At 58.0% G+C, this 24162-nt stretch overlaps 1 protein-coding gene across 3 annotated transcripts; it reads right to left on the bottom strand.

Annotated features, from left to right (window-relative positions):
• Positions 1-2253: 2253 nt before the first annotated feature.
• Positions 2254-22937, bottom strand: KLHL17 (kelch like family member 17). 3 transcript variants are annotated; one of them, XM_085079812.1, is made up of 12 exons: positions 22662-22937; positions 14219-14472; positions 13441-13562; positions 12797-13018; positions 11896-12012; positions 10383-10596; positions 9559-9706; positions 8569-8736; positions 8184-8272; positions 7174-7247; positions 6124-6305; positions 2254-5550 (listed from the first exon to the last, which is right to left on the bottom strand). In XM_085079812.1, exons 2-12 carry the CDS (start codon positions 14427-14429, stop codon positions 5322-5324), a joined length of 1776 nt encoding a protein of 591 aa, XP_084935938.1. In that variant the 5' UTR covers positions 14430-14472; positions 22662-22937; the 3' UTR covers positions 2254-5321. The 3 variants fall into 3 exon arrangements, with proteins under 3 accessions (XP_084935938.1, XP_084935939.1, XP_084935937.1); XM_085079813.1 differs by having other exon boundaries at positions 9559-9703; positions 22662-22935; XM_085079811.1 differs by lacking the exon at positions 12797-13018 and having other exon boundaries at positions 22662-22785.
• Between the last annotated feature and the right edge of the window lie 1225 nt (positions 22938-24162).

The raw sequence follows: 24162 nt of genomic DNA, 5'->3' as shown, positions 1-24162 counted from the left end.
TTCCCAAATGGAATTCGGCCGCCGCACGGATGCAGCGAGATAATATTGGTGATTGTTGTTTAAGCATTAACAAAAATCTCCCAGGTTGTGGTCAAAGGCTGAGCTCGGAGCAGCCGTGCCCAGTGGGGTTAAAGATAGAAAAATGAATGGGCGGCGTGAAAAAAAAAAATGACAAGCAGGGAAAATTTCATTAAAATCAGGACACTAATGAAAATTTAGGAATGATGGGAAATGGATGAAGGAAGCAAGGAGCAAAAGATGTGCATGAGCAGCAAAAGCAAAGGGGTATTTACAGAAGAAATGCTTTAAAAGGAAGCAAACTGAAGTTTCCTGACTTTGCTGTGAATCCCTCACTGCATGGAAATATAAACAATAACAATAAGTTAATGGCAAAAAAAAAAAGGTAAATATTTCTGTGCTGAAAAAAAAACCCTGCAGGAATTACAGCATAGGAAATGACAGACCCTTTTCATCTTGGTGTGGCTGCTAAAAAGTGAACACAAAACTTGGATGCTCTGGGTCAAAAAATAGACAGAATTCATGTCAAGAAGTTTTAAAAAGCTGAACACAAAGGGCTTGGATGGCTGATGGAGTTAAGGCTTGCAGGACCACGGAATTTGCAAAGCAATTGCATAATTTACCAGGGATATCAGTGTTTCCGTGGGTAAAAAACCACCCCGGTAATTATGGGGTTGTCAGTTAACGCTGATTCCTGGGAAAATGATGTAACAGCTGTGAGGGAGTTGGATTAACTTTGAGAGCTACAGGAGGAGAACGTAATTAATACAAATCAACACGGGGCTGTGGGAATTAGAGCTTGCCAAATTAATTGAATTTATAGCGCGTTTGAAAGAAAAAAAAATCAGATTCAGTGAATATAAATGACAGTGATGTAAGAAATCAGTATAAAGGACGTGATGTGCCAAATCCACATATTTTAGGAGGATTCTGAGAGGAGATTTTCCTAGAGAATCTTTTGGAATCGAGCTGGGGGCTGATGGACACACAGCGACACCCCTCCAGAGGGCCCCGAGCAGAAAATCCAGTGATTTCCATGGCAGGGGTTGCTCGAGTGAGCTCTGCTCTCTCTGCACAGCTGGGGAACAACGCAGTGACAGCACAGCCGCAGCCCAGCACCTCCTGGCCGAGGGGAGACATTGCAGCAAACAGAGCCGAATGGGTTTTATTCGGGAAAAGTTTCACTTTTTTTTTGATTCCCACTCACACCCGTGGCTAACGCGCTCAGACCGTGACCAGAAACGAGCTGTTCCTCCAGAGGGTTTGTTCTAAATAAAACCTCCCAGCTCGGCGCAGGGACACAACCGCTGCTGCTGCAGGTGCTGCTGCTGTCACAGCTCTGTCACTGCTCGCTGGGACAGCAGTGACACCGCCAGGGGTGGCAGGGCTAGGTGGCACCAGTGGCTGGGGACAAACTCATCACCAGCTCGAGGGCACAAAGCTCTGCTGCTTCTGGAGGGAAGCAGCCCGGGGCTGCAGAAAGGCTTTTGGAGCTCAGCAGTTATTTTTAGCACCCAGAGCAGCAGCAGCAGCAGCAGGAAAGGGGACACGAGGGGCTGTGGCCGAGCCAGGCATTCCTGCCCTGCAGACGAGCTCCCCTCGGGCCCCAGGGGTGGTGCCAGGCAGCTCTCCCTGCTCCTGCCACCTCTGAGCTCCCCTGGCTCTGAAATGGGCTCAGCATTGCCCTGCCTGGGCACAGGACTGGCACGGGTTTGGGCAGCAGGATGGGGACAGCTCTGCCTGTCCCTGGGCACAGGGCTGGCACCGGTTTGGGCAGCAGGATGGGGACAGGCACAGGGCTGGGCTGGTGGCTGCAGGGGCAGTGGGACATTCCTCATCTGGCTCTCATTTTCACTGCAGAAAAAGCTGGCAGCAGCTCTGGAGAGGTGACATCCAGATGAGATCTCACAGAATCAGATCCCGAGCTGGAAGGACCCACAAGGATCAGAGTCCAACCCCTGTTCTGCACCGACACCCCAACAATCCCACCCTGTCCCAACACTCCTGGAGCTCTCAGGGCTGTACTCATTCCCTGGGGAGCCTGCTCAGTGCCTGACACCCTCTGGAGGAAGAATCTTTCCCAAAAATCCACCCTGAATCCCCCTGGCACATCAGGCTGCTCACACACATGCAGAGCAGTGCATTCCCAGCCTGGGGACCCTTGCCCTGCTCTGGAGCAGCTCCAGGAGCGAGGCAGGGAGGTGAGCAGGAAGGATGGAAAGGCAGAATCAGATATCCAAGAAAACATCTTTATTGTACACGTTGGCTTCTATTGCTTGTATCCCCTCCCCGGTCCCACGTAGTGCAAAAAATTCCGAGAAACAGAGTTCCACATAAATAAAGTCGGATAAGTTACAGAGAAATCAAAGTGACGACGCTTGGACATGGATCTGGACCAGGTGTGGCCGGCAGGGAGGCCAAGGGAACCTCTGCCCCACGCCAGGGCAGGAGCTCCTGCCTGGCCTTGCCGGGAAAAACCCCCAGAGCTGGAGCTCCCGGCTCGGGGATGCTCCTCTGCTGGGAATTGGGACAAGGAACACCTTTTGGGGTGACACAGCAAGGACTACAACTGGCAGGGAAGCCACACGGAGTTGTTCTCCTCCCCTCGGACAGGGTTGCTACGCACAGACAGACAGACACAGACACACGTCCCCTCCGAGCTCTCCTCCTCCTCCTCCTCCTCCTCGGCGAGGGACGTGCAGCACCAGGAGCAATCCCACCCTGGCGTCTCCCAGGGCAGATGCTGACACCTCGTGTCCACACAGTGTGGGTCAGGGGGGGCTGAGACCCCCAGGAGCTGCTGGGGAATTGTTTTGCCCTTTCCCTCCTCCTCCTCCCTCCGGCACAGGGAAGCAGTGAGCACCTGCATAGTTTGGACGGCAGGGGCAGAGAGCTCCCTCCTGCCCGGGTTCCCATGGATCAGGCTCAGTGGGATATTGCTCAGGAGTCCCTGTGCCCTTGCCCTGCTCCTCGGGAGGCAGCACAGCATCACACAGGCTCTGCAGTGTGACTGCTGCAGGTCCCAGCAAAGGCCAAGGGCACGTGGCACCGAAATTCCCCTCAGCTGCTGCATTTCTCACTTCCCTCTGGTTCTGTTCCCAAGGCACAGCCTCCTCTCCATGCTACAGGAGCTTCTGCTCCAACACCTCGTTTGAAACCAGCCCTGTTCTCCTCTCAGCAGTTCCTGCCCTGCTGCTCCTCACTCCAGCTCTGCTCTCCCTTCACCACTCCTGACTCCTCCTGAGCTCCTCAGCACCTCGAGCCAAGCCCAGCAGCAGCACCTTCCACCTCTGCACGGGGCTTTTGGGGTGATCCTCCTCCCAGGGACACCCTGGAGCCAGGGGCACCTCGGTGGGAGCCCAGCAGAGGAGGAAAATCCTGATGTTGGTTATAGGAACGGGGTGGGAAGGGCTGAGAGCTGGCTCAGGTGGAGCCACACACACCAAACAGAGCAGATTGCACTGGTTTCATCTTTGTTTTTGAACAAAGCAGATTCATTTACCTTCCTGGGGCAGCCCAAGGGACAGCCTCAGAGTCCTGTGCAGGATGGGGAATGGCAGAGCTGCTGAGCTGTGACAGGCTGGGGCAGCCAGGAGGGGACAGAAAGATGATTTAGAGTCTTTTCTAAAAGCCCAAAAGGCCTCCTCAGCCTGAGGAGCTCAGACTGTCCTCGGGGAGAGGCTGGAGGGGGAAGCAGCCCTGAATTTCAGAAGCTGCTGGGAATTCCAGGTGTCCAACATGAGGCACTGTGAGGCTGTAAAGGATGCCAGCAGGCTTGCAGAACCTGCAGGCACCTGCCATGGGGAAATCAGAGTGCCAAAAAAATGAGTTTAAGCTGGGGAGTCCCTGTCTCATCTCAAACTCTTCTTTCACCCCCCTAAAAATGGAGAAATCTACTTGAAAATTCAGACCCACAAGTGCCTCACGAGCGAAATCCGAACTCTGAGAGTGAGAAATGAGGAGCAGGGAGGGGGAAGAAAAGGATGAAGGAATGAGTTCCAAACGGTTGGAATTCCATATTTCCAATGCTACATCTGAACTCTACTGAGGTACCAATGGTTGAGTTGTTCCTCTGGGATGTGGGGAACACCTGCTCTGTGCCCTGAAAACTCCACCCCACAGGGCCTGGCTCTAGGACAGACCTTGCAGCACTCATTTATTCAACTTTTAGCTCATTAAAGTGGTTTCTTCATCACCAGGGAGTCGCTAATTGGAAATGGTCCCTTCGGTGCTGTTTTTGGCACCTCACAGTTGCACACACCCCAGCCACCCAGAGAGAACATCTTCCAGGGCACAGCGATCATCTCCTCAACAAATGAGAAAAGGAACTGCATCCCTTCTGCTGCCTCGAGAGCAGAGGGGATGGGGAGTACCAGGGCAGCGTGAAAAATAAAGGGATATGAAGTCATATCAGCGTTCAAATAAAAAAAAAAAGGCAAAAAATTAATACCCGAAAAAAGTAATGCCAGGCGATCCTCCTCGTTCAGAAGGCTGGACTGTTCTTCTTCAAGAACTGATTCCTTCCCACAAACCCAGAGTCTGCTTTGCAGAGAGGGGAACAGCAAACAGGCCAGGCTGAGCCAGGCCCATGTGCAGAGTCCCATCGTGGGATGGCGATGGCAGCGATGCCACCAAGGTCCCTCGAGCCTCCTGGCCGGCTGGGGACTGCCCAGAGCCACCGTGTCAGCGGGTGAGGGAGCACTGAGAGCCCAGCGTGCTGCACCCAGCCCTGCCTGCTGCCCTCCCCGCCCCGCAGCGCCGTGCCTGGGCTGGCCTTCCTCTCTTGGTGTGATTAAGGCATCGATGAGACACCATCGAGAGCCGGGAGCGGCCCCAGAGTCTGTGACAGTGCAGGCTTGGGGTGAGTTTGGCTACAGTGACATTCAGAGGAGCGGTGGTGGCACGCTGGCCGCGTCCCCCCGGGGTCACCCCGGGCTGGCTGTGCCCGAGGGCACGGCTGGAGCACGGCAATCCCAGAAGCAGCAATGGTTTGGGTTCCTCTGCCCGAAGGAGCCCTTTGGGGGTGCTGAGATGAGTCTGGCCGGAGGGACAACCCCCTCTGCCCACCCTGCGGGGAGGGGGGTCACCCTGGAAGCACATTCGGAGCTGCTGCGGGTGGCCCTGGCGACCCCCTGAGTGTCCCCAGAGCCCCCAGGAGGGCTGGGCTGGGATTGCTGCTCCCCTCTCAGAGCGAGCGGCTGTCCCCCGGGGCCGGCTGGGGACAGTCCCCAGGGCCCGAGGCACGGCCACCCGAGGCACGGCCACCCGAGGCACCGCCACCCGAGGCACGGCCACGCTCGGTGTCAAAGGCTCGTCGAGGACACCGAGAGGGTGGGCGAGGAGGGCGGGGGGAAGTTGAGCAGCTCCAGCACGGCCACCCCCACGGAGCTGCGGCGGGTGAACATGCACGAGGCTGCCACCCACTTGTTGGTGCGAGGGTTGTACTTCTCGATGGAGTTGAGGCTGGAGCTGCCGTCGTTGCCGCCCACGGCGTACAGCCAGCCGTCCATGGCCACCAGGTCGTGGGTGCTCCTGGAAGGGCCGTGCAGGGAGCAGGGGGGTGAGGATGGGATTTGGGGGGGAGGTAGGGGCTCTGGCACCCCACAAAAGGAGTGCTCAGCCCCACAAACCCCCCGTGAAAATGAGCTATTTGGGCACAAACAGGCAGAGTGCAGCACGGAGCCACAGATCTTCCCCTTTGCCCTGACACTCTCATCCAAACCCCATCAAATAACAAACCCCAAGAGCCCAAAACCCTTGGAATTGCAAGCTTTAAACCTTTGGAATTACAAGCTTTAAATCCATGGAATTGCAAGCCTTAAATCCTCCCACAGCCCAGCAGCACCTCTGGGCTCAGCCAGCCGAACCCCCTGGTTCTTTATGGCCACACTGACTGCTGAGGATAAATCCCTGTACAGAACATTTCTCCTGGCACACCCTCCACCCCTCCCAGCACGGCAGGAGCGTGGTGAGCCAATCACCAACCCTACAAACCCCTGATCTGCCTGTGTTTTATGGTCTGCAGTGCCAAGCAAGGCACAGCAGGATGGGATCCCTGCTCCTCCTGCAGCACCCCAGGCTCCCGAGCAGAACACAACCCCTTACCTGCGGATGTTCATGGGAGCCACGCTCTCCCAGGTGTTGGATTTGGGGTTGTAGCGCTCCACGGAGTTAAGGCAACTGGTGCCATCATTGCCACCAGCCACGTAGAGCATCCCCTCGAGCACGGCCACGCCCGCGCTGCTGCGGCGGCTCAGCATGTTGGCTATGGGGCTCCAGGTGTTGATCTGGGGACAGGGAAGGTGTGGCCATCAGCGAGGTGTGGCCATCAGCGAGGTGTGGCCATCAGGGAGGTGTGGCCATCAGCGAGGTGTGGCCAGCAGCGAGGTGTGGCCATCAGCGAGGTGTGGCCAGCAGCGAGGTGTGGCCAGCAGCCCCTGCTCAGGGCATTTCCCACACTCAACTCTGTGGGATCGCTCCTGCTCTGACCACAAAGCTCCTGGAATAACAGGAGCAATCATTTCCTCCCCTAAAAGGGTTTTTGGGGACCTCACTTCTTTCCTCCCCGCTCTCCCGCAGTTCCCAGGAGGAATCTCTGCTGCCTGGCTCAGGAGAGCATGGCAGCAGCTGGCAGGAGCCACCCCAGGGGCACAGAGATGGCCCTGCCAGGCCACCAGTTGTGTCCCAGCTGAATGCCAGCCCAGCCACAGGGCTTGAGCTGTATCTATTTCCATTCTGTGCAAGTGCAGCTGGGGCTTTGCAGCTCGTGAAAAGCCTCCAGGACCTTCTCTTTGATCTTTTTGCAGTGACCTCCCCTGCTGGAGCAGAGCTGTGTCCCTGGGCACAGCACATGTCCCCAGCCTGCCACACTAACCACGCTGGCTGTGCACTCAGCAGGAGCTCACAACAGCTCAGGCCATGCACAGCATCTCTTCTTCCCCCACAACCACAGGCAGCAGGACAGAGGGTGTCCTGGTGGCTCAAAGCTCCCAGGAAAATCTCCCAGAGGAGCTGTGGGTCACTGTGCTCAGGATTGCACCCTGGATCATGCTCTAGCCCTGCTGATCCCCTCCATCTCACAGCCATGCACAAATCCTTCCAGGCCTCCAAAAAGAGGGGAGAAGCAAAAAAAAAAACACCCAAATCTGTGTTTACCTGGGGCTCGTACTTCTCCACCGTGGCTAAGTGGGATGAGCTGTCGTAGCCCCCAACTGCATAGAGGTTGCCTTCTGCAAAGACAAAGTCACAGAGGCACAGGGATGAGCCAGAGCCATGTCCCTGTCCCAGCACAGCCCCACAATGTCACACGTGCCACTCCAGAGGTGCCCACAGAGCCCCAGGCTGAGCCTCCCTGCCCTGGGCAGCTCCTCCCAGCAGGGCCAGCCCAGCTCCCCTCCCTTCCTGCACGAGTGGTGTGAAATATTCATCAGGCAAAAGCTTCCCAGAGAGCTCCTTCTCCTGCTGCTTCCTGACCTCCTGGTTCCAGAGCTCCCCGCCGGAGCCACGGGGTATTTTTAGCGGAGGAGGCTGGAGCAGGGAATGCCAGGATCGGCTGGGGATGGCTCAGGAGGAGCTGGGGATGGAGGGGAGGGAAGCTCTGAGTCAGCACTGAGAGCTGGAAGCACAGAGCAGGGCAGGGGACAGGCATGGGGACACCGGGACACCACATGGGGACATCAGGACACCACATGGGGACATCAGGACACCACATGGGACAGCTCCTGGGAAGGTGGGAAGCATCCCCAGCTCCTGCTGGGATGGGATCATCACTAAATGACTGTCCTGCTTCCACAGTGAATCAGACAGGGGACCATGCCCAGGCTGCCCTTGCTCTAGAGGAGAAGGGAACAAGCTGTGGATCTCCTCAGCAGCTCCATCTAGAGCGTGATGAATCTTTGGGAGGCTGAGGAGAAGGGCAGAGGCAGGGAGCACAGAAGGGCAGGGCAGAGGGAAGGAGCACACCAGGGCAGGGGGAAGGAGCACACCAGGGCAGAGGGAAGGAGCACACCAGGGCAGGGGGAAGGAGCACACCAGGGCAGGGCAGAGGGAAGGAGCACACCAGGGCAGGGCAGAGGGGCAGCAGCTGGAGCAGAGCAGCACAGAGAAGCCCCAGCAGGGCAGAGAACCTGCCCAGCAGCCCCCAAACCCCCTGGAACAGCACCCACCTAGCGTGGCCACGCGGACGTAGCGCCGCCGGGTGCTCATGGCAGCGATGGAGGTCCAGGTGCCCGTCAGAGGGTCGTACCTCTCGGCGCTGCAGCAGGCAGGGACACAGGGACAAAAGGTGGGACACTGGAAAAGCCCAGGTCAGAGCTCTTGGACACGGGCCAGCAGGGGCAGCTCACAGGGAAGGTGGGAATGGAGAGGGGAGGCAGAGGGAAGAGCTGACAGGGGTTGGGGTCTGCTGGGGCACAGGGCTACAAAGTGGGGTTTTCCCCCTTGGAGGGAGGAGCTGGGCTGTAAAACATCTGCTCAGGGTCAGGAGCAGAGCTCCCAGCTCCGAGGAAATGCATGCACAGCAGGGAGGAGCTGGAGCAAGGCAATCCCTACCTGTTGAGGCACGAGGCCCCATCGTACCCCCCAGCTGCATAGAGGAGCCCATGGAGAGCTGCCACCCCCAGGCAGCTCCTCCTGGTGCCCATGGACACCTCGGGCTGCCAGGAGTTGGTGACAGGGTCGTAGGACTCCACTGTGGCCAGGTCAGAGGTGCCATCGTAGCTGCAGGGGGACAAAGGGACAGGCTGCTCAGAGGGGCTGTGGCTGCCACACCCCTGCAAGTGCCCAAGGCCAGGGTGGACAGGGCTAGGAGCAGCCTGGGATGGTGGAGGGTGTCCCTGCCCATGGCAGGGGATGGAATGAGATGAGCTTTAAGGTTCCAACCCAAACCATTCTGTCATTCCAAAGGGAATAAGGGAGAAGCTGTGCCAGTTCATGCACCACCAGCAGCCTGAGGCCTGGTGAACAGTGCAGGGAAAGGGCTTTCTCATTGCTATACCCAAAATCCTGGATTGTGCTGATTGTGCCAGCCAGCCCTGCTCCCAGAGCAGCTCTGTGCCCATCCCCTGCCCATCCCATGCCCATCCCCTGCCCATCCCATGCCCATCCCATGCCCATCCCATGCCCATCCCTTGCCCATCCCAAACCCATCCCATACCCATCCCATGCCCATCCCATGCCCATCCCTTGCCCATCCCCTGCCCATCCCATGTCCATCCCATGCCCATCCCATACCCATCCCGTTCCCATCCCCTGCCCATCCCATGCCCATCCCATGCCCCATCCTATCCCCATCCCCTGCCCATCCCATGCCCATCCCCTGCTTCATCCCGTGCCCATCTCCTTCCCCACCCCATGCCCACCCCATACCCATCCCATGCACCATCCCATACCCATTCCCTACCTATCCCCTGCCCATCCCGTGCCCATCCAATGCCCATCTCCTTCCCCATCCCCTGCCCATCCCATACCCATCCCATGCCCACCCCGTGCCCATCCCGTGCCCATCCCCTGGCCACCCCGTGCCCACCCCGTGCCCCTTACCCGCCCACGGCGTACAGCTTGTTGCCGATGGCCGCCACGCCCACGCGGGCCCTGCGGGTGGACATGGAGGCCACCATGTGCCAGCGGTCAGTGCGCGTGTCGTACGCCTCGCAGTCCCCGTGGATGGCAAACAGGCTCCCTCCACCTGCTCGGGGAGGGCAAACACAGCAACCAGAGCGTCACCAAAACTGCGGGAAAAACAAAAACTCTCCAAGGGTTTTAATGTCGGAGAGTCAAGGTGTTACTTTGTTATCTGGCCAGGATGTTGTTCTGGCCACAGAAATCATCTCATCCACACACAGCCCGGCTGTGCAGAGAGAATCATTCCAGGATACATGGATTTACCCGATTCCTCAGATATTTTATACAGTAAAAATAGATAGAAAAGTATTGGGTCGGTGTTCATTGGTCTAAAGTTTAGTAAATTCCCAATATTTGGTTTCCCATTGGATCTGAATCTCCTAGCCTCTAATGTTAATTAGATTTTTCATTCTTCAATTTTCCTATCAGTTCTTCCCTGACCAGATGTTTCCACCCATGCTGGAGGTGGTCTGGGGTTTTTAGATAGCCACTGATGTCCTGCTGATATTCTGCTGATACCTCTTTATTTTTGGGTTCCTCCGGTCTGTTGATAAGCTGAGTCCACCAGACCTCACCTGGTACAACAACACCCTAAAAAGAAACCTAAAACTCCTTTTCCCAGCATAAAGACCAACAGAACCTTTTGCCTAAAGCTACACAAATTTTTTATAAACCGGCATATTTTCCACCAACAGCTCAAACCCCCAGACTGGGGTGGGGACAGGGGGGCAGCAGGGCCTTACCCACAGCGAAGAGCACGGTGCTGGCACCTTCACAGCGCCGCGGCCGCGTCCGGCTGTTGCTCAGGACTCCCCTCTGCTCGGGCATCAGGTGGTACTTGAGAGCCTCGATGAGGAGGTCCTTGCACTCCGAGTGGTGCCTCACCAGCAGCTCCGTGTCCACGTTGCTCATGAGGAAATCCCTGCTCAGCAGCGGCAGCCGGACGCACTTCATGAGCTGGGGGGAGAGCAGAGCTGGCTTTGGGACATGGGGACAGGGCATGGGGACAGCGGAGCTGGCTTTGGGACATGGGGACAGGGCATGGGGACAGGGCAGGGGGACAGGGCATGGGGACAGGGCATGGGGACAGGGCATGGGGACAGGGCATGGGGACAGGGCATGGGGACAGGGCAGGGGACAGGGTGGGGACAGGGCAGGGGGACAGCACAGCTGGCTTTGGGACATGGGGACAGGGCATGGGGACAGCGGAGCTGGCTTTGGGACATGGGGACAGGGCAGGGGGACAGCACAGCTGGCTTTGGGACATGGGGACAGGGCATGGGGACAGGGCAGGGGGACAGGGCATGGGGACAGCAGAGCTGGCTTTGGGACATGGGAACAGGGCAGGCGACAGGGCATGGGGACATGGGGATGGGGACACAGGCAGGGGGACATGGGCAGGGGTACAGGGCATGGGGACATGGGCATGGAGACACGGGCATGGAGACAAGGGCATGGGGATGGGGACACAGGCATGGGGACACAGGCATGGAGACAAGGGCATGGGGATGGGGACACAGGCATGGGGACATGGGCAGGGGGACAGGGGCATGGGGACAGGGTATGGGGACAGGGCAGGGGGACACAGACATAGAGACAGGGTATGGGAACACAGGGAATGGGGACATGGGCAGGGGGGCAGTGGTAAACTAAAGGGAGAGGCTGAGATCAGGGAGAAATGCTGTACTCAGAGGGTGGGGAGGCCCTGGCACAGGTTGCCCTAGGGCTGCCCCATGCCTGAAGTGTCCAAGGGCAGGCTGGACATGGCTTGGAGCAACCTGGGATGGTGGCAGGTGTCCCTGCCCATGGCAGGGGAGGAATGAGATGGGATTCAAGGTCCCTCTCAAGCTGCACTGGAAGCGGCACAACAGGGACCTGCTGCTCCTGCAGCTTCCTCCAGCTGTGTACCAACCCAGCCCAGGCACTCAGAGCTGGGGGGCAGAACCAAGCCCCTTCCCCAGCCCAATTCCCCTCCTTTCCCAGCCCAATTCCCTCCTTTCCCAGCCTGATTCCCCCCTTTCCCATCCCAATCCCCCATTTCCCATCCCAACTCCCCCCTTTCCCAGCCCAATTTCCCCTTTCCCATCCCTCCCACCCTTTGCCATCCCTCCCACCGTTTCCCAGCCCAATTTCCCCCTTTCCCAGCCCAATTCCCCCCTTTCCAAGCCCACTCCCACCCTTTCCCATCCCTCTCACCCTTTCCCAGCCCAATTCCCCCCTTTCCCATCCCAATTTCCCCTCTCCCAGCCCTCTCACCCTGGGCACATGCTGTCTCCTGCTGTCGGTGTCGTGTTTGACCCAGCTGAGCACAGCCCTGTACACCTCCTCCTCCGAGGGCACGTTGAGGCTGTCGCTGGAAATGAGGTCCAGCACCTGCAGGGAGGGCAGGGCAGGGCAGGTGGGTGTGGATGGGGAGGAGAGGAGCCATTCCCACCTCCCAGCAGGGCCAGAGGCACAGCCCTGCCTCCTGGGTGTGCTGGAGGCTCCAAACAGCTCCTGGGGGCCCCAAAGGAGCTCTGTGGGGACATCTCTGACCATTCCCCTGGCTCTCCCCTCCCTGCAATGTCTGACAATTCCAATGGGGAGTCATTGGGATTCAGTCCTCCTGTCAGTAGGATCAGGAGGATGCCCCTTCCATATTTCCCAGGACAGCCCCTGGCCGCTCCCAGAACTGTCCCTGCACCTCCTGCAGAGCTGCAGCAGGGCCACATGTGTCCCCTCCCCTCCCTGTCACCCTCCTGCTGCCCCAGGAATGGGTGCAGGAGGTGTGTGGTGCTGCTGAGGGAACACACAGGGTGGTGATGCAGGGCAAGGGCTGGGAATTGCTGCTGGCCAGATGTGCCAGGGGCCAGCCTGGCACCACAACAGCAGCTGAGCTCTGATTTAAACATCCCAGCCACATGCCCAGGGCAGCCAGGACTCATTCCCTAGGCAGGGCAGTGTGCTCAGAGCTCATGGTGACCACCAGTGCCCAAAATTACCTGTCCTACCCTCCCATCCTCATTTCCCATGGGGTCCAGCCTCTGACAGAGCTCTTCCCACACACTGAACAGACAGAACCAAACCCCCCAATCCGGGTGCAGATCCCTTTTCACCCCAGCTGGAGCAGGAAAAGCTTTGCAGCAGCCACCCCTCTGCCCTGCCAGCAGTGCCTCACCTGTTTGAGAGGCAGCAGCATGAACTCCTCAGTCTTGGACACCTCCACGAAGTGCTGGAGGACGTACTTGTGGGCAGACTTGAGGAGGTCGCTGCAGGAGTGGGTGTCAGCAAAGCCCCTGATGCCCAGGCAGTTGGAGGGGTCGAGCTGGCTGAGCAGGAACTTGCAGCAAGCGTCCCGCACACCATTGAGCTGAAGCAGGCTGGCAGCAGGGAGGAGGGTCTGGCACAGTGGAAAAGAAAGGGGGGAAAGAGAGTTTCCAGGGCGAGGGAATGATTTTCACCCTCGTCCTGCTGAGGATCATGAGCAGAGCAGGTTTGGTGAGCACCTTCAGGCACAGAAGCACAGAAGGGACAGAGCAGTCCTGGTTTTGGGGTAAAGACCAGCTGGGAAGGACAGCTGTGACACCCCCAGGAGAACAGCAGAGCTCAGGGATGGAGCTGGGAATTGCACGGGGCTGTGAGGAGCAGCTCCAGCACCTCTGGGTTTAGCACCAGCTGAACTCCCTGCTCACCACCAGATCCAGCTGCCACCACAGCAACCCAGCTGGCAGGGCTGAGCAGAAGGAGAGAGGAGTCCCCAGGAGGCAAATCTCGTAGAGAACAGCTTTGTGGAGAAGGGAGATTCGGGGGAAAAGCTCCTACCTGCACGTTGCCCTCTCCCACCACGATCTCAGCCGTGTAGGCATATTGCACCAGCTGCTCCAGCGCCTGGGGGTCGATGTCATGCAGTGTCACATGGGTCTGGCGGCTCTCACTCATCTCATCTGGGGCAAAGGACACCAAAAATGGCCAAAAATCCCCCAGCAGGGCTGTTTCCCCCCCAGGGAGGATGCGTGGAATGAGCTGCATCCACCTCCACATCACAGCAATCCTGGGAAGGTTTGCTGCCCAGCTCCAGGGGATGGGGACCAGGACACCTGGGCAGGACAGGGACCAGGACACCTGGGCAGGAGGGAGACCAGGACACCTGGGCAGGACAGGGACAAGGATATCTGTGCAGGAGGGTGACAAGGATACCTGGGCAGGAGGGGGACAAGGACACCTGGGCAGGACAGGGACAAGGACACCTGGGCAGGACAGGGACAAGGACACCTGTGCAGGAGGCTGTGGGCAAAGGGATTCAGAGAAAGGAGTGAAATGGAGGATTCAATCATGCATGGAGCAAGCTGCTTGGTTTTGGGAGGTTTCCTGCCCAGCTCTAGGGATTGAAGGTCAGGTCAGCAGGATGGAGACCAGGATGCTCTGCATGGGCAAAGGGACCCAGGGAAGGGAGTGAAATGAGGAATATCCCTGCTGTGGCTCCCAGAAACTCCACAAGGAAGGGCAGGGCAGCGAGAACAGGCAGAGAGGGAAGGGTTAGGAGAGGGGAGGGCCGAGAGCAGGGCCAGCCTGCCGCTGGGGAAGAGAGGACTCTACTTGCTTGTGAACATGGCGTGGAAGTAGGGGCTGCACGACGCCAGCACCACCTTGTGGGCCTTGATCTCCTTGGTGGCCACGTGCAGGACGATGTCGCAGAGCAGCCCGCGCTGCCTCATGCGGTTCATGCACACGAAGGCGTCGTGGTAGTGCCGCTTGGAGTTGTGAGAGATGCTGTGGCCGTCGCGGTTGAGGAGCTGCACTCCTCCCTCCATGGCTGCGGCGGGCAGGGAGAGGGGGCTGCCCTTCCCACCGCCTCTGGGAGGGGGAAAAAAAGAGTTATCCAGGCAGGGAGAGGGGGCTGCCCTTCCCTCCGCCTCTGGGATGGGGAAAAAAAAGAGTTATGCAGGCAGGGAGAGGGGGCTGCCCTTCCCTCCGCCTCTGGGATGGGGAAAAGCAAAGAGTTATCCAGGCAGGAGCAGCTCCAGGCAGGGAGAATCCCAGCGTGGCTCCCAGGCTCTGTGCAAGGACAGCTCCCAGCAGGTCCTGCCAGGGAAATGTCATTTGGTTCGAACAAAGAGGGGAAATTCAGGTTCAATGTGGGGAAGGAATTCTTCCCTGCTGGAATGGATTTTCCAGAGGAGCTGTGGCTGCCCCTGGATCCCTGGAAGTGTCCAAGGCCAGCTCTGAGCAACCTGGGGTAGCACAAGGAGTCCCTGCCTGTGGAACTGGCTGATTTTCACAATCCCTCCCGACCCAAACCATTCCAGGAAAACAAAACCTGCCTGATCAAAGCCCATTTATTCCCGCAGAGATTTCCTCCCCCTGGTGCTGTTCCCATCCAGGCTGCTCAGAAAGGCCTCTGGCTGCTCCATGGCAGCATCCCCCAAAAGCTGGGGAGCCAGGAGGGAATGACTGAGCAGCAGCAGCAGGAGGAAGGAGGGGGAGGGAGCAGCAGGGAAACAAGGCAGCTTGAATCAAACCCGAGCTGCGAGCTGCCCCCGCATCCCCGCGGCGAGAGAATCCCCTCTCCCAGCCTCACACACCTCCACAGCAGCCCTGCCGAGCCTAAAAATAGCAACCCAGCATCCTGTGCCTGCTCAGCCTCGGGTGCAGCCAGCCAGAGCCTTTTTAAGGAGCGGTTGTAGCACGTACGAGAGTCTGGGGGAGGAAAAAAGATGAATAAACATGTTTTCCTGAGCGGGGAGAAGCCTGCAGTGCCCTTTTCTGATTGCATCACCCCGAGTGCTACGAGATTCCTGCTTTCCCTGGCAGCAGGGAGGGCCTGGGGACAGCAGGGAGCCTGCTGGAGGCTCCCAGCAGGGCCAGCAGGATGCCACCGTGTCCTTGGCAGCAAAGAGGAGCCCCGAGTGGGGTGTTCTGCCACTCATCACTTCGGGAAGCTGCAGCACCCCCAGGACAGCTCATCCCCTAATGCAATGGGTGGACGAGATGCCCACACACAAAAAGGATGTTTTTCATTGTTGACATCCCCACCTGGGCTCCAGAGGTCCTTTTTCAGAGCTGCTATAGGGCAGGGAGCAGGCAGAGCTTCCCCACCTTCATCCCAACCCCAAGGGTTCTCTCTGCTTTCTCTGTGTCATCCACTGCTGAGCACGTTTGTCCCCATCAGTATTTCAGTCATGTCCCAGCTCTAAAGCTCTCTCCTCATCCCCCCAGGGGGCTGGGAAGGAGGGGTGGCAGCTCCTGGGTCCCCTGCCACCCCCAGGGGACAGTGTCACCCTCCTGCAGGCCTGGCACGGGGCTGACAGTGGGGCAACCCCACTTCCCACCCTCCCCTCCACCCCACAGCAGCTCATTCCCATCAGAACTCCTCTGCTTTGAGGGATCAGAACAAAACCAGCGTGGCCAAAGGGATGGAACACTCCAGAGCTGCTCCCTGCACTGGCAGCACGAAACATCCCTCCTTTCCTGGTGCAAACTTCATTCCCAGGAAATGAGGGTCAGTGGGATGTGATGAATGGGGAGCAGGGCTGGTTCTGCAGGGGACAGCGAGGCAGTGTGCACAGCTCCAGAGGGGGAAGGAAGCACAAACCCACCTTTGTGGGCAGCAGCAGCAGCACTGCACGTGTCCCCACGGGTGGGACGGATGCTCTGCCTCCCTTGGGATAACTCAGAGGTTATGGCACACAAAAAAAAATAATAAAACAAAAATAAAACAAAAAAAAAAAAGGAGGCGTTTGTTTGGCTCCTCTGCTCCAGAGCGTGGCCATGCATAGCAGCTCTGTTAATTAATGCAAATGATCCCTGCCCAAAGGGAGGTCTGTTCTCTCCGCACAACAAAACCATATTTTGCTGGGGAGTGAAAAGCAGTGTGCTGAGCACTGAGCAGGGAACAGAGGATCCTCCAGGGAGAAGTTCCGAGGCGGCCCTTTGCCCAGGAAGGCCCTGGAGAATGGCTTTTTGTTGCCAGGCTGGATGGGGATTTTGTGTCTGGCAGGAGGGCTGGGAGGCAGCAGGGACACATCCTGTGCAGCTGCTGGGATGGAGGGGACAGGGGATCAGGGACAGCCCCGTGCCCTAAGGCCTGACAGCCTTAATCCATCCCCTCCATGTGTCACCTCCCTTTGTGCCACACAGCCCTGAGTGCCATCCCCTCCATGTGTCACCTCCCTCTGTGCCACACAGCCCTGAGTGCCATCCCCTCCCTGTGTCACCTCCCTTTGTGCCACACAGCCCCGAGTGCCATCCCCTCCCTGTGTCACCTCCCTTTGTGCCACACAGCCCTGAGTGCCATCCCCTCCATGTGTCACCTCCCTTTGTGCCACACAGCCCCGAGTGCCTCTCTCCTGGAAAATCAGCTGTTAGTGCACAGCTCCACACCAGTGCTGCTCTTGGGTGAGGCACAAAGCCCTCAGCCTGAGCCCAGAGTGGCACAGCAGCACCAGGCAGCTCTGGGAGGTGACACTGATGTCACCTTGGAGGACAGTGCTGCTGAAGCCACAGCAGTGACCACCACAGCCAAACTCCCCCTGGGATGGAGCAAAAGCTTGGGGAACGAGGGGACCAAAGTGGAGCAGCATTTTGTCACCAACAATCAAATGCCAGGGCTGCTGTCACAACCTACAGCAGATATGGAATGCTCCTCACCCCTCCAACTCGGATATTCCAAATTATTCCTCCTTTCAGAGCGCCCATCATGAAATAAATTGCATTCCTACCTTTCCTGCTCCCTTCCCCACAACAAACACCACCAAGAGCATGGGAACCATTCAGCTGTGCATGCCCAGCTGCAGAGCAGGCACTAAATCCAGGCAGCTGTCCCCACCAGGATGTGTCACAGCAGTGTCACCCACACAGGAAAATCTGCTCAGTGAAACCTTTGGGGTTCAGTCCTCTCCCAGCCCTGCAGGGAATTCAGAGCCAGGGGACTCAGACAGGCCCTGGCAGCGTGCAGCAGCTCCTGCTCACAGCACTGTGCTCAGCTGCAAGTCAGCTCTGGGTCAGGCAGAGGGAGGAAGATGCTTCAGGAGCAGAGAGATCTCTGAACATCCTCAGTGCTGATTTTGCTTCAGGAGCAGAGAGATCTCTGAGCTGCACATCCTCAGCACTGATTCTGCTTCAGGAGAAGGAGATCTCTGAACATCCTCAGTGCTGATTCTGCTTCAGGAGCAGAGAAATCTCTGAGCTGCACATCCTCAGTGCTGATCCTGCTTCAGGAGCAGAGAGATCTCTGAGCATCCTCAGTGCTGATCCTGCTTCAGGAGAAGGAGATCTCTGAGCTGCACATCCTCAGCACTGATTCTGCTCCAGGAGCAGAGAGATCTCTGAGCTGCACATCCTCAGTGCTGATTCTGCTTCAGGAGCAGAGAGATCTCTGAGCTGCACATCCTCAGCGCTGATTCTGCTTCAGGAGCAGAGAGATCTCTGAGCTGCACATCCTCAGTGCTGATTCTGCTTCAGGAGCAGAGAGATCTCTGAGCATCCTCAGTGCTGATCCTGCTTCAGGAGCAGGAGATCTCTGAGCTGCACATCCTCAACACTGATTCTGCTTCAGGAGCAGGAGATCTCTGAACATCCTCAGCGCTGATTCTGCTTCAGGAGATCTGTGAGCTGCACATCCTCAGTGCTGATTCTGCTCCAGGAGCAGAGAGATCTGTGAGCTGCACATCCTCAACACTGATTCTGCTCCAGGAGAAGGAGATCTCTGAGCTGCACATCCTCAGTGCTGATTCTGCCAGCCCAGAGCTGATTGTCACACCTGGACAGAGCTCAGGGCTGCAAACACTGCAAATTCACAGTAGCTCTCCCTGCAGCCCAGTATTCAACACCAGCCAGGCAGGCTGGCAGAAGTCTTGTGGCTTTTTTCTTTCTTTCTTTCTATTTTTTTTTTCTGATTGTTAATTTTTTTAATTGGTTAGAAACACAAGTGCTGAGGTACCAGCAGGCTGGCTCCTGTTCTTAGCTCTGCCCTCAGAGTGGTGCCAGAGAATGTTTATCAGGACGGTGATAGGCGCTTTATATATATAAATAAAAATAAAAATAAAAATAAAAATAAATATAAATATAAATAAAAATAAAAATAAATATAAATATAAATATAAATATATAAATATAAATAAAAAGAAATATATATAAAAATATAAATATAAAAAAGATATATAAATATAAATATAAATATAAATATAAATATAAATATAAATAAATATAAATATATATGTATGAAAATATATATGTATGTGGATGGCAAGGGAGCAGCCACTCTGGGAAGCAGCCCTGCCTTTGGGGACACAGGGACTGGGGAGCTGGCAGGGCCAGGGCAGCTGAACCCCTTTGTGACAGACACCAGCACGCCAGGAACACACAAACGGGGTGAAGAGCAGGGATAAGAGCACATCCTAAAAACCCCTCCAAACCTCCCCTCTATTCCCTTCCCTGGCCGAGCTCCTGCTGCTCCTGCAGCTCCCTGGGACTAATCTGCTCCCAGGGAGCCTGGAGGCAGCGCAGACAGCGCTGAGTCTGCAGCACTGAGCATCCCCAGCTCCCTGTAGGCTTGGTTGGGATTTTTTTTCCTTTTTTTTTTTTTTAATGAATTAGGCATAACTGCCACGCACCGAATCCTCCTGTCTAGACATCTGCAGAGAAGTGACAAGCTGCCAGCGAGGCTGTGGAGCCTGGGCAAGGGGGTGGGGAGGACAGGGAGAAGCTGCACTCAGTTGCCAAACCCACGGCGCTGAGACAGGGCTGGCTGCAGGCAAGGAGGGCACTGGGCACACTGACCTGGTCCCAGCCTGCCAGCAGCTCCCTGCAGTGCCACCAGCACTGAGCACAGCAGGCTGGAGGTCTCTAATTAAAGCCTCGCTCCTCGTTACTGCTGGGAGTTTTGATTGGGAGCTCAGAGTTGCTCTCAGAACCCCCAAAAAGGGAGGGGAGGAAGCACGAGGCAGAGCCTCAAAGCAGCAGGACATCCTCCCACCTGAGAGGGGTGAAGGACATCCTCATCCCAGTGCCCACAGCCTTCTCCTCACTGCCCACAGCTCTGCCTCCACACCAAACTCCTTCTACCTCCAAACTCACATTTGTCTTTTGTGTTTCACAGCTCCAAGCAGGACTGAGGGATTCTGAGGTGCCTGTGCCAAAATTTGGGTCATTTTCAAGTAATTGGCTGTGAGGGTCAGGACTGGAGGAGGTTTGGGACTGATGAATTCCCAGGTTAGGGAGAAACAACGAATGGAAATGGATTCCTGCCTTGAATGGACTCAGCAGAACCTGCAGGTCTCTAGACTGCAGCACAGAGCACACCACAACCTGAGCAGAAGGAGCCCTTTGGCTCTGCCAGGGCCTGGGAAACTGGGCCATGTCCTGATTCCCCTTGCCAGTGTCCCCAGAGGAGCTTCTGTCGCACCCAGGGCTGGTTTGTGGCAGGAGCAGTGCCAAGCCCTGGCACTCACAGCAAGTCCCCTGCCAGGCAGCAGTGCCAGCACTGCCCAGCCCTGTGGGGCTCCTGCTCTCTGCTGGGACAGCCACCTCTGTCCCCAGCTCGTTTCTCAGACAGGTGAACTCAAGGTGGAGGTGCTCAGGTCACAGGCAGCCTGAGCAGAGCAAACCCCAAATCTGGGAGTCAGCAAACTCCTGGCTCCCAGACTGGCCCAGGAGCTCCTTCTGTGCAGCATCCCTGGCTCAAGGAGGGGTTGTGACCTTCCCCTCTGTGCTGGGCCAGCTGCTGGTGGCTCCAGGGGACAGTGGGGCAGCTCAGAGCTGGCCAGCAATGCCCTGATGTCACAGGACAGGGATGGATTTGGGGACAGTCAGCAGGAGACACCACTCGGCCTCCAAAAGGAAAGAGCAGCAGGGAAAGAAGGAAACAACACTCAGATCTGCTGGCTGCAAACAGACAGGAAGATCTCCCACAGATGGACAAGACACAATGATTCTGCAGCCTCTCCATGCCAGGAGGTCACCAGAGGGCATCACCTGGCTCAGCCATCCCAGGGATGATCCCCAAAGCCTCCTCCAGCCCCTCTCTGGCAGCACAGACCACACCAGCTCTGCACCTCCTGCTCCAAACAAGCTCTGAGCTTCTGTGCAGCACTGGGAAAGCCTTTTCAAGCCAGAAAACAAAATAATTCCCTCCAGCAAGCAGCAGCACAGGCCACATCCCCAAAAACTGAGCTCTGAGGAGCATGTGACAGCACGGCCTTGAGCTCGCTGCCACACTGGGGACCTGCCAAGGCCAGCAGGTCCCAGACCCCGGGAGCTGCAGCTGGAGGAGCTGGAATTCCTGTCCCTGAGCAGCCACATCCTCTAGGGCTGGTTTGCAGCAGGATGAAGCCTCTCAAGCCTCCCAAACCTCCCAAGCCCAGCTTGCCCCCGGGGTGTGGAGGCAGAACTCCAACTCCTGAGCAGATCCAGCAGGGCTGCTCGATTTCTGGAGCTGCTGAGCCTGAAAGGCATCAAAACAAGACCCCAGAGCAGCCTCCCCAGTGGATCTTCAGCCCCCAGAGGACGCCTGCTTTGATTCCCACTCCATCCACAGAGCCCCAGGCTGGCGGGAGGGAGCAGGGACAGATGGCTGCTGTCTGTGCTGGCAGAACAAAGACGTCCCACTGCCACCCCCAGCGGGCTGACCTCAGCTGACAGGAAGCGTCAGGGACCATCCCAGCTCCCCAGGATGCTCGGGAGCAGCTCTGTTGGGCTGCTGGGCTCTGGAGCCAAGAGAGCAGGTGCCTGTTCTGCCTGCCAGCTCCTGGTGTGCTCTGAATTAGCTGCTCTTTGCTGTGATTCATTAATCACTCCGTGCTCAGGAAGGAAACTCAGATCTCTACACCCAACATCTCCCCGGGTCTTACTCACTGCTGGGCTGGATAAAGAGTTTCCAGCAGATGTTCAGGGGTTGGGAGAGAAACTTGGGGTGCAGAGGGGAGGATGGCAGAGAGGGGGTTGGTTTGGCTGCAGGGTGAAAACCAACAGGCCACTGGGCACTGAAGGGTCAGCGAGCCCCAGACCACTGAATTTGGGACAAACCAGCCCCTCCTGCTGCAAAAGGCACCCAGAAACATCCAAGTGCTGCTGAATCACCCCAGAATCACCTCCAGCACTGCAGAGCCCCCCGAAATAATGCTGTGGGGCAGCAGGCATTGAAGGCAAAGAGAGGTGACTTCCTGCACAGGGAGCCACCAAAGCAGGGCCACTGCTCCTGCAGGCACAGAGGCCTGGTGGTGACACACAGAGCAGGGACAGACACCTTCTCCTTCCTGCCCAGGTGCCAGGGCTGCCCTGCCCAAAATGGGAGGCATTGCTCAGCCAGCAGAGCCAGCCCAGCTGCCAGCCTGGCCAGGACCAGGACCAGGACCAGGACCAGCTCCAGCTCCAGCAGCGATGCTGTGGCTCAAGGAGAGCCCTCTGCCCTGACAGCCACTGCAGAGGCCACAAAAAAGCTGCATCCCTCGTCCCCCACAAGTTTCCAGAAAACCCGAGGCGATGTTTCTCCCCGTGCCCTTCAGCAGCACCAGCGCTGAATCCCGGGGAGCTCCGGCCAGGACAGGGGACAGGGGACAGGGGACAGGGGACAGCGGCCAGGCCAGCCCCTCTCTGCGGCTTTTCCCTGTTCCAGCGGGATGTCGCCAGGACTTGGCAGAGGACAGGAAGGAGGGCACAGGGATGCTGCCGGCCCCGGAGATGATGCCGCGGTGCAGAGAGAGCAAACACCGAGGCTGGGAACAGCATCGGCCGTTCCAAACCTCCGGAAATATTCGGAAACGACGCCGGTCGTGCCAAAACCTTGGGGAACGGCGCCGGTGCTCCCCCCGGCCGTGCTGCGCGGTACCCCGAAAGGAAACTTGCTCTGCGAGGAGCGATGCGCAGGAGCAGCACGGCAGGGATGGAGAGGTGCCCGGTGACCCCTCCGGTGTGCCCCCATCCCGGAACCCTCCGGTGTGCCTCCAGCCCCGCAACCCCGCCGGGAAGAGGGACAGGGAGAGGAGGAAGAAGAGAGAGAGAGGAAGAGAGGAGGTGCGGGCGGCAGGCCGAGCCCCGGCGGTACTCACGGCTCCGCTGCGGCCACGGCCCGAGCCGGGGATGCTCCCGCCGCGCCGCTAGCGCCGGCCCGAGCCGGGCAGACGGGGCGGGCCGGGGGCGGGCAGGGGCTCGGCGGCGGCGGCTCCTCCTCGAGCCGGGGCGGCCCCGCGGATGCGGCTTCCTCCGTCACCCGGAATAACCCCGGGCAGGGCAGGGCAGGGCGGGAGGCGCGGCCAGGCTCCGCACGTGTTTCCGTGAGCTGCCCGGCGCCCCGAGCCCCGCGGCACGGCCCGAGGCGGGCCCGGCACCGGCACCGGCACCGGCAGGGGCGGGGCCAGGGAGAGAGGGCGGGGCTAAGCGGGAGAAAGGGGCGGGTAAATCAACAGGCTCCGCCCCCGGCGGTGAGCGCAGCACAGAGCGGGAGGGGGCGGAGTCAATGCTGGAGGGGCGGAGTCAATGCTGGAGGGGGCGGAGCCAATGCTGGAGGGGCGGAGTCAATGCTGGGGGCGGGGTCAATGCTGGGGGCGGAGCCAATGCTGGAGGGGCGGAGCCAATGCTGGAGGGGCGGGGTCAGTGCTGGAGGGGCGGAGCCAATGCTGGAGGGGCGGAGTCAATGCTGGAGGGGCGGAGCCAATGCTGGAGGGGCGGAGTCAATTCTGGGGGCGGAGTCAGTGCTGGGGCGGAGTCAGTGCTGGGGCGGAGTCAGTGCTGGGGCGGAGTCAGTGCTGGAGGGGCGGAGTCAATGCTGGAGGGGCGGGGTCAGTGCTGGAGGGGCGTGGCCTGATCGGGGTGTCCCAAAATCCTTGAGGTTGTTGGAAAAGAGCTCTGGGCTCGTGGAGTCCAAGCTGTGCACGATGCCCACCGATGTCACCAAGCGCTGAGTGCCACCGCCAGGCCTTCCCTGGGCACCTCCACCACCTCCCTCTGCAGCCTTTCCAGTGCCTGGCCACGCTTTCCATGCAGAAATTGTTCCTGATGTCCAACCTCAAACCACCCCCGGCACAGCTTCAAACTGTCCTCTTGTCCTGCCGCTTGTTACGTGGCAGAAGAGACTGACCACTACTTTTTTCAACCTTCTGTCAGGGCGCTGTGAAGAGCCAGAAGGTCCCCCTGAGCCTCCTGCTCTCCAGGCTGAGCCATTCCTCACAGGACAGAAGCTCCAGACACTTCCCCAGCTTTATTGCCCTTCTCTGGACACGCTGCAGCACCTCAGTGTCCTTCCAGTGGACACACTGCAGCATTTAAATGTCCTTCCAGTGGACACACAGTCCAGCACCTCGGTGTCCTTCCAGTGTACACACAGCTTAACATCTCAATGTCCTTCCAGTGGACACACAGTTTAGCACCTCAATGTACTTCCAGTGGACATACAATCATAGCATTTAAGTATCCTTCCAGTGGACACACAGTTTAGCATCTCAATATCCTTCCAGTGGACACACAGTTTAGCACCTCAATGACCTTCCAGTGGACACACTGCAGCATCTCAATATCCTTCCAGTGGACACACTGCAGCATTTCAATGTCCCT

The sequence above is a fragment of the Lichenostomus cassidix genome, chromosome 21 (genome assembly GCF_008360975.1).
Source record: "Lichenostomus cassidix isolate B80296 chromosome 21, HeHo_3.0, whole genome shotgun sequence".
Classification (NCBI taxonomy): Eukaryota; Metazoa; Chordata; class Aves; order Passeriformes; family Meliphagidae; genus Lichenostomus; species Lichenostomus cassidix.
The sequence above is the reverse complement of the archived record's forward strand: the minus strand, read 5'-3'. Positions and strand labels throughout refer to the sequence as shown.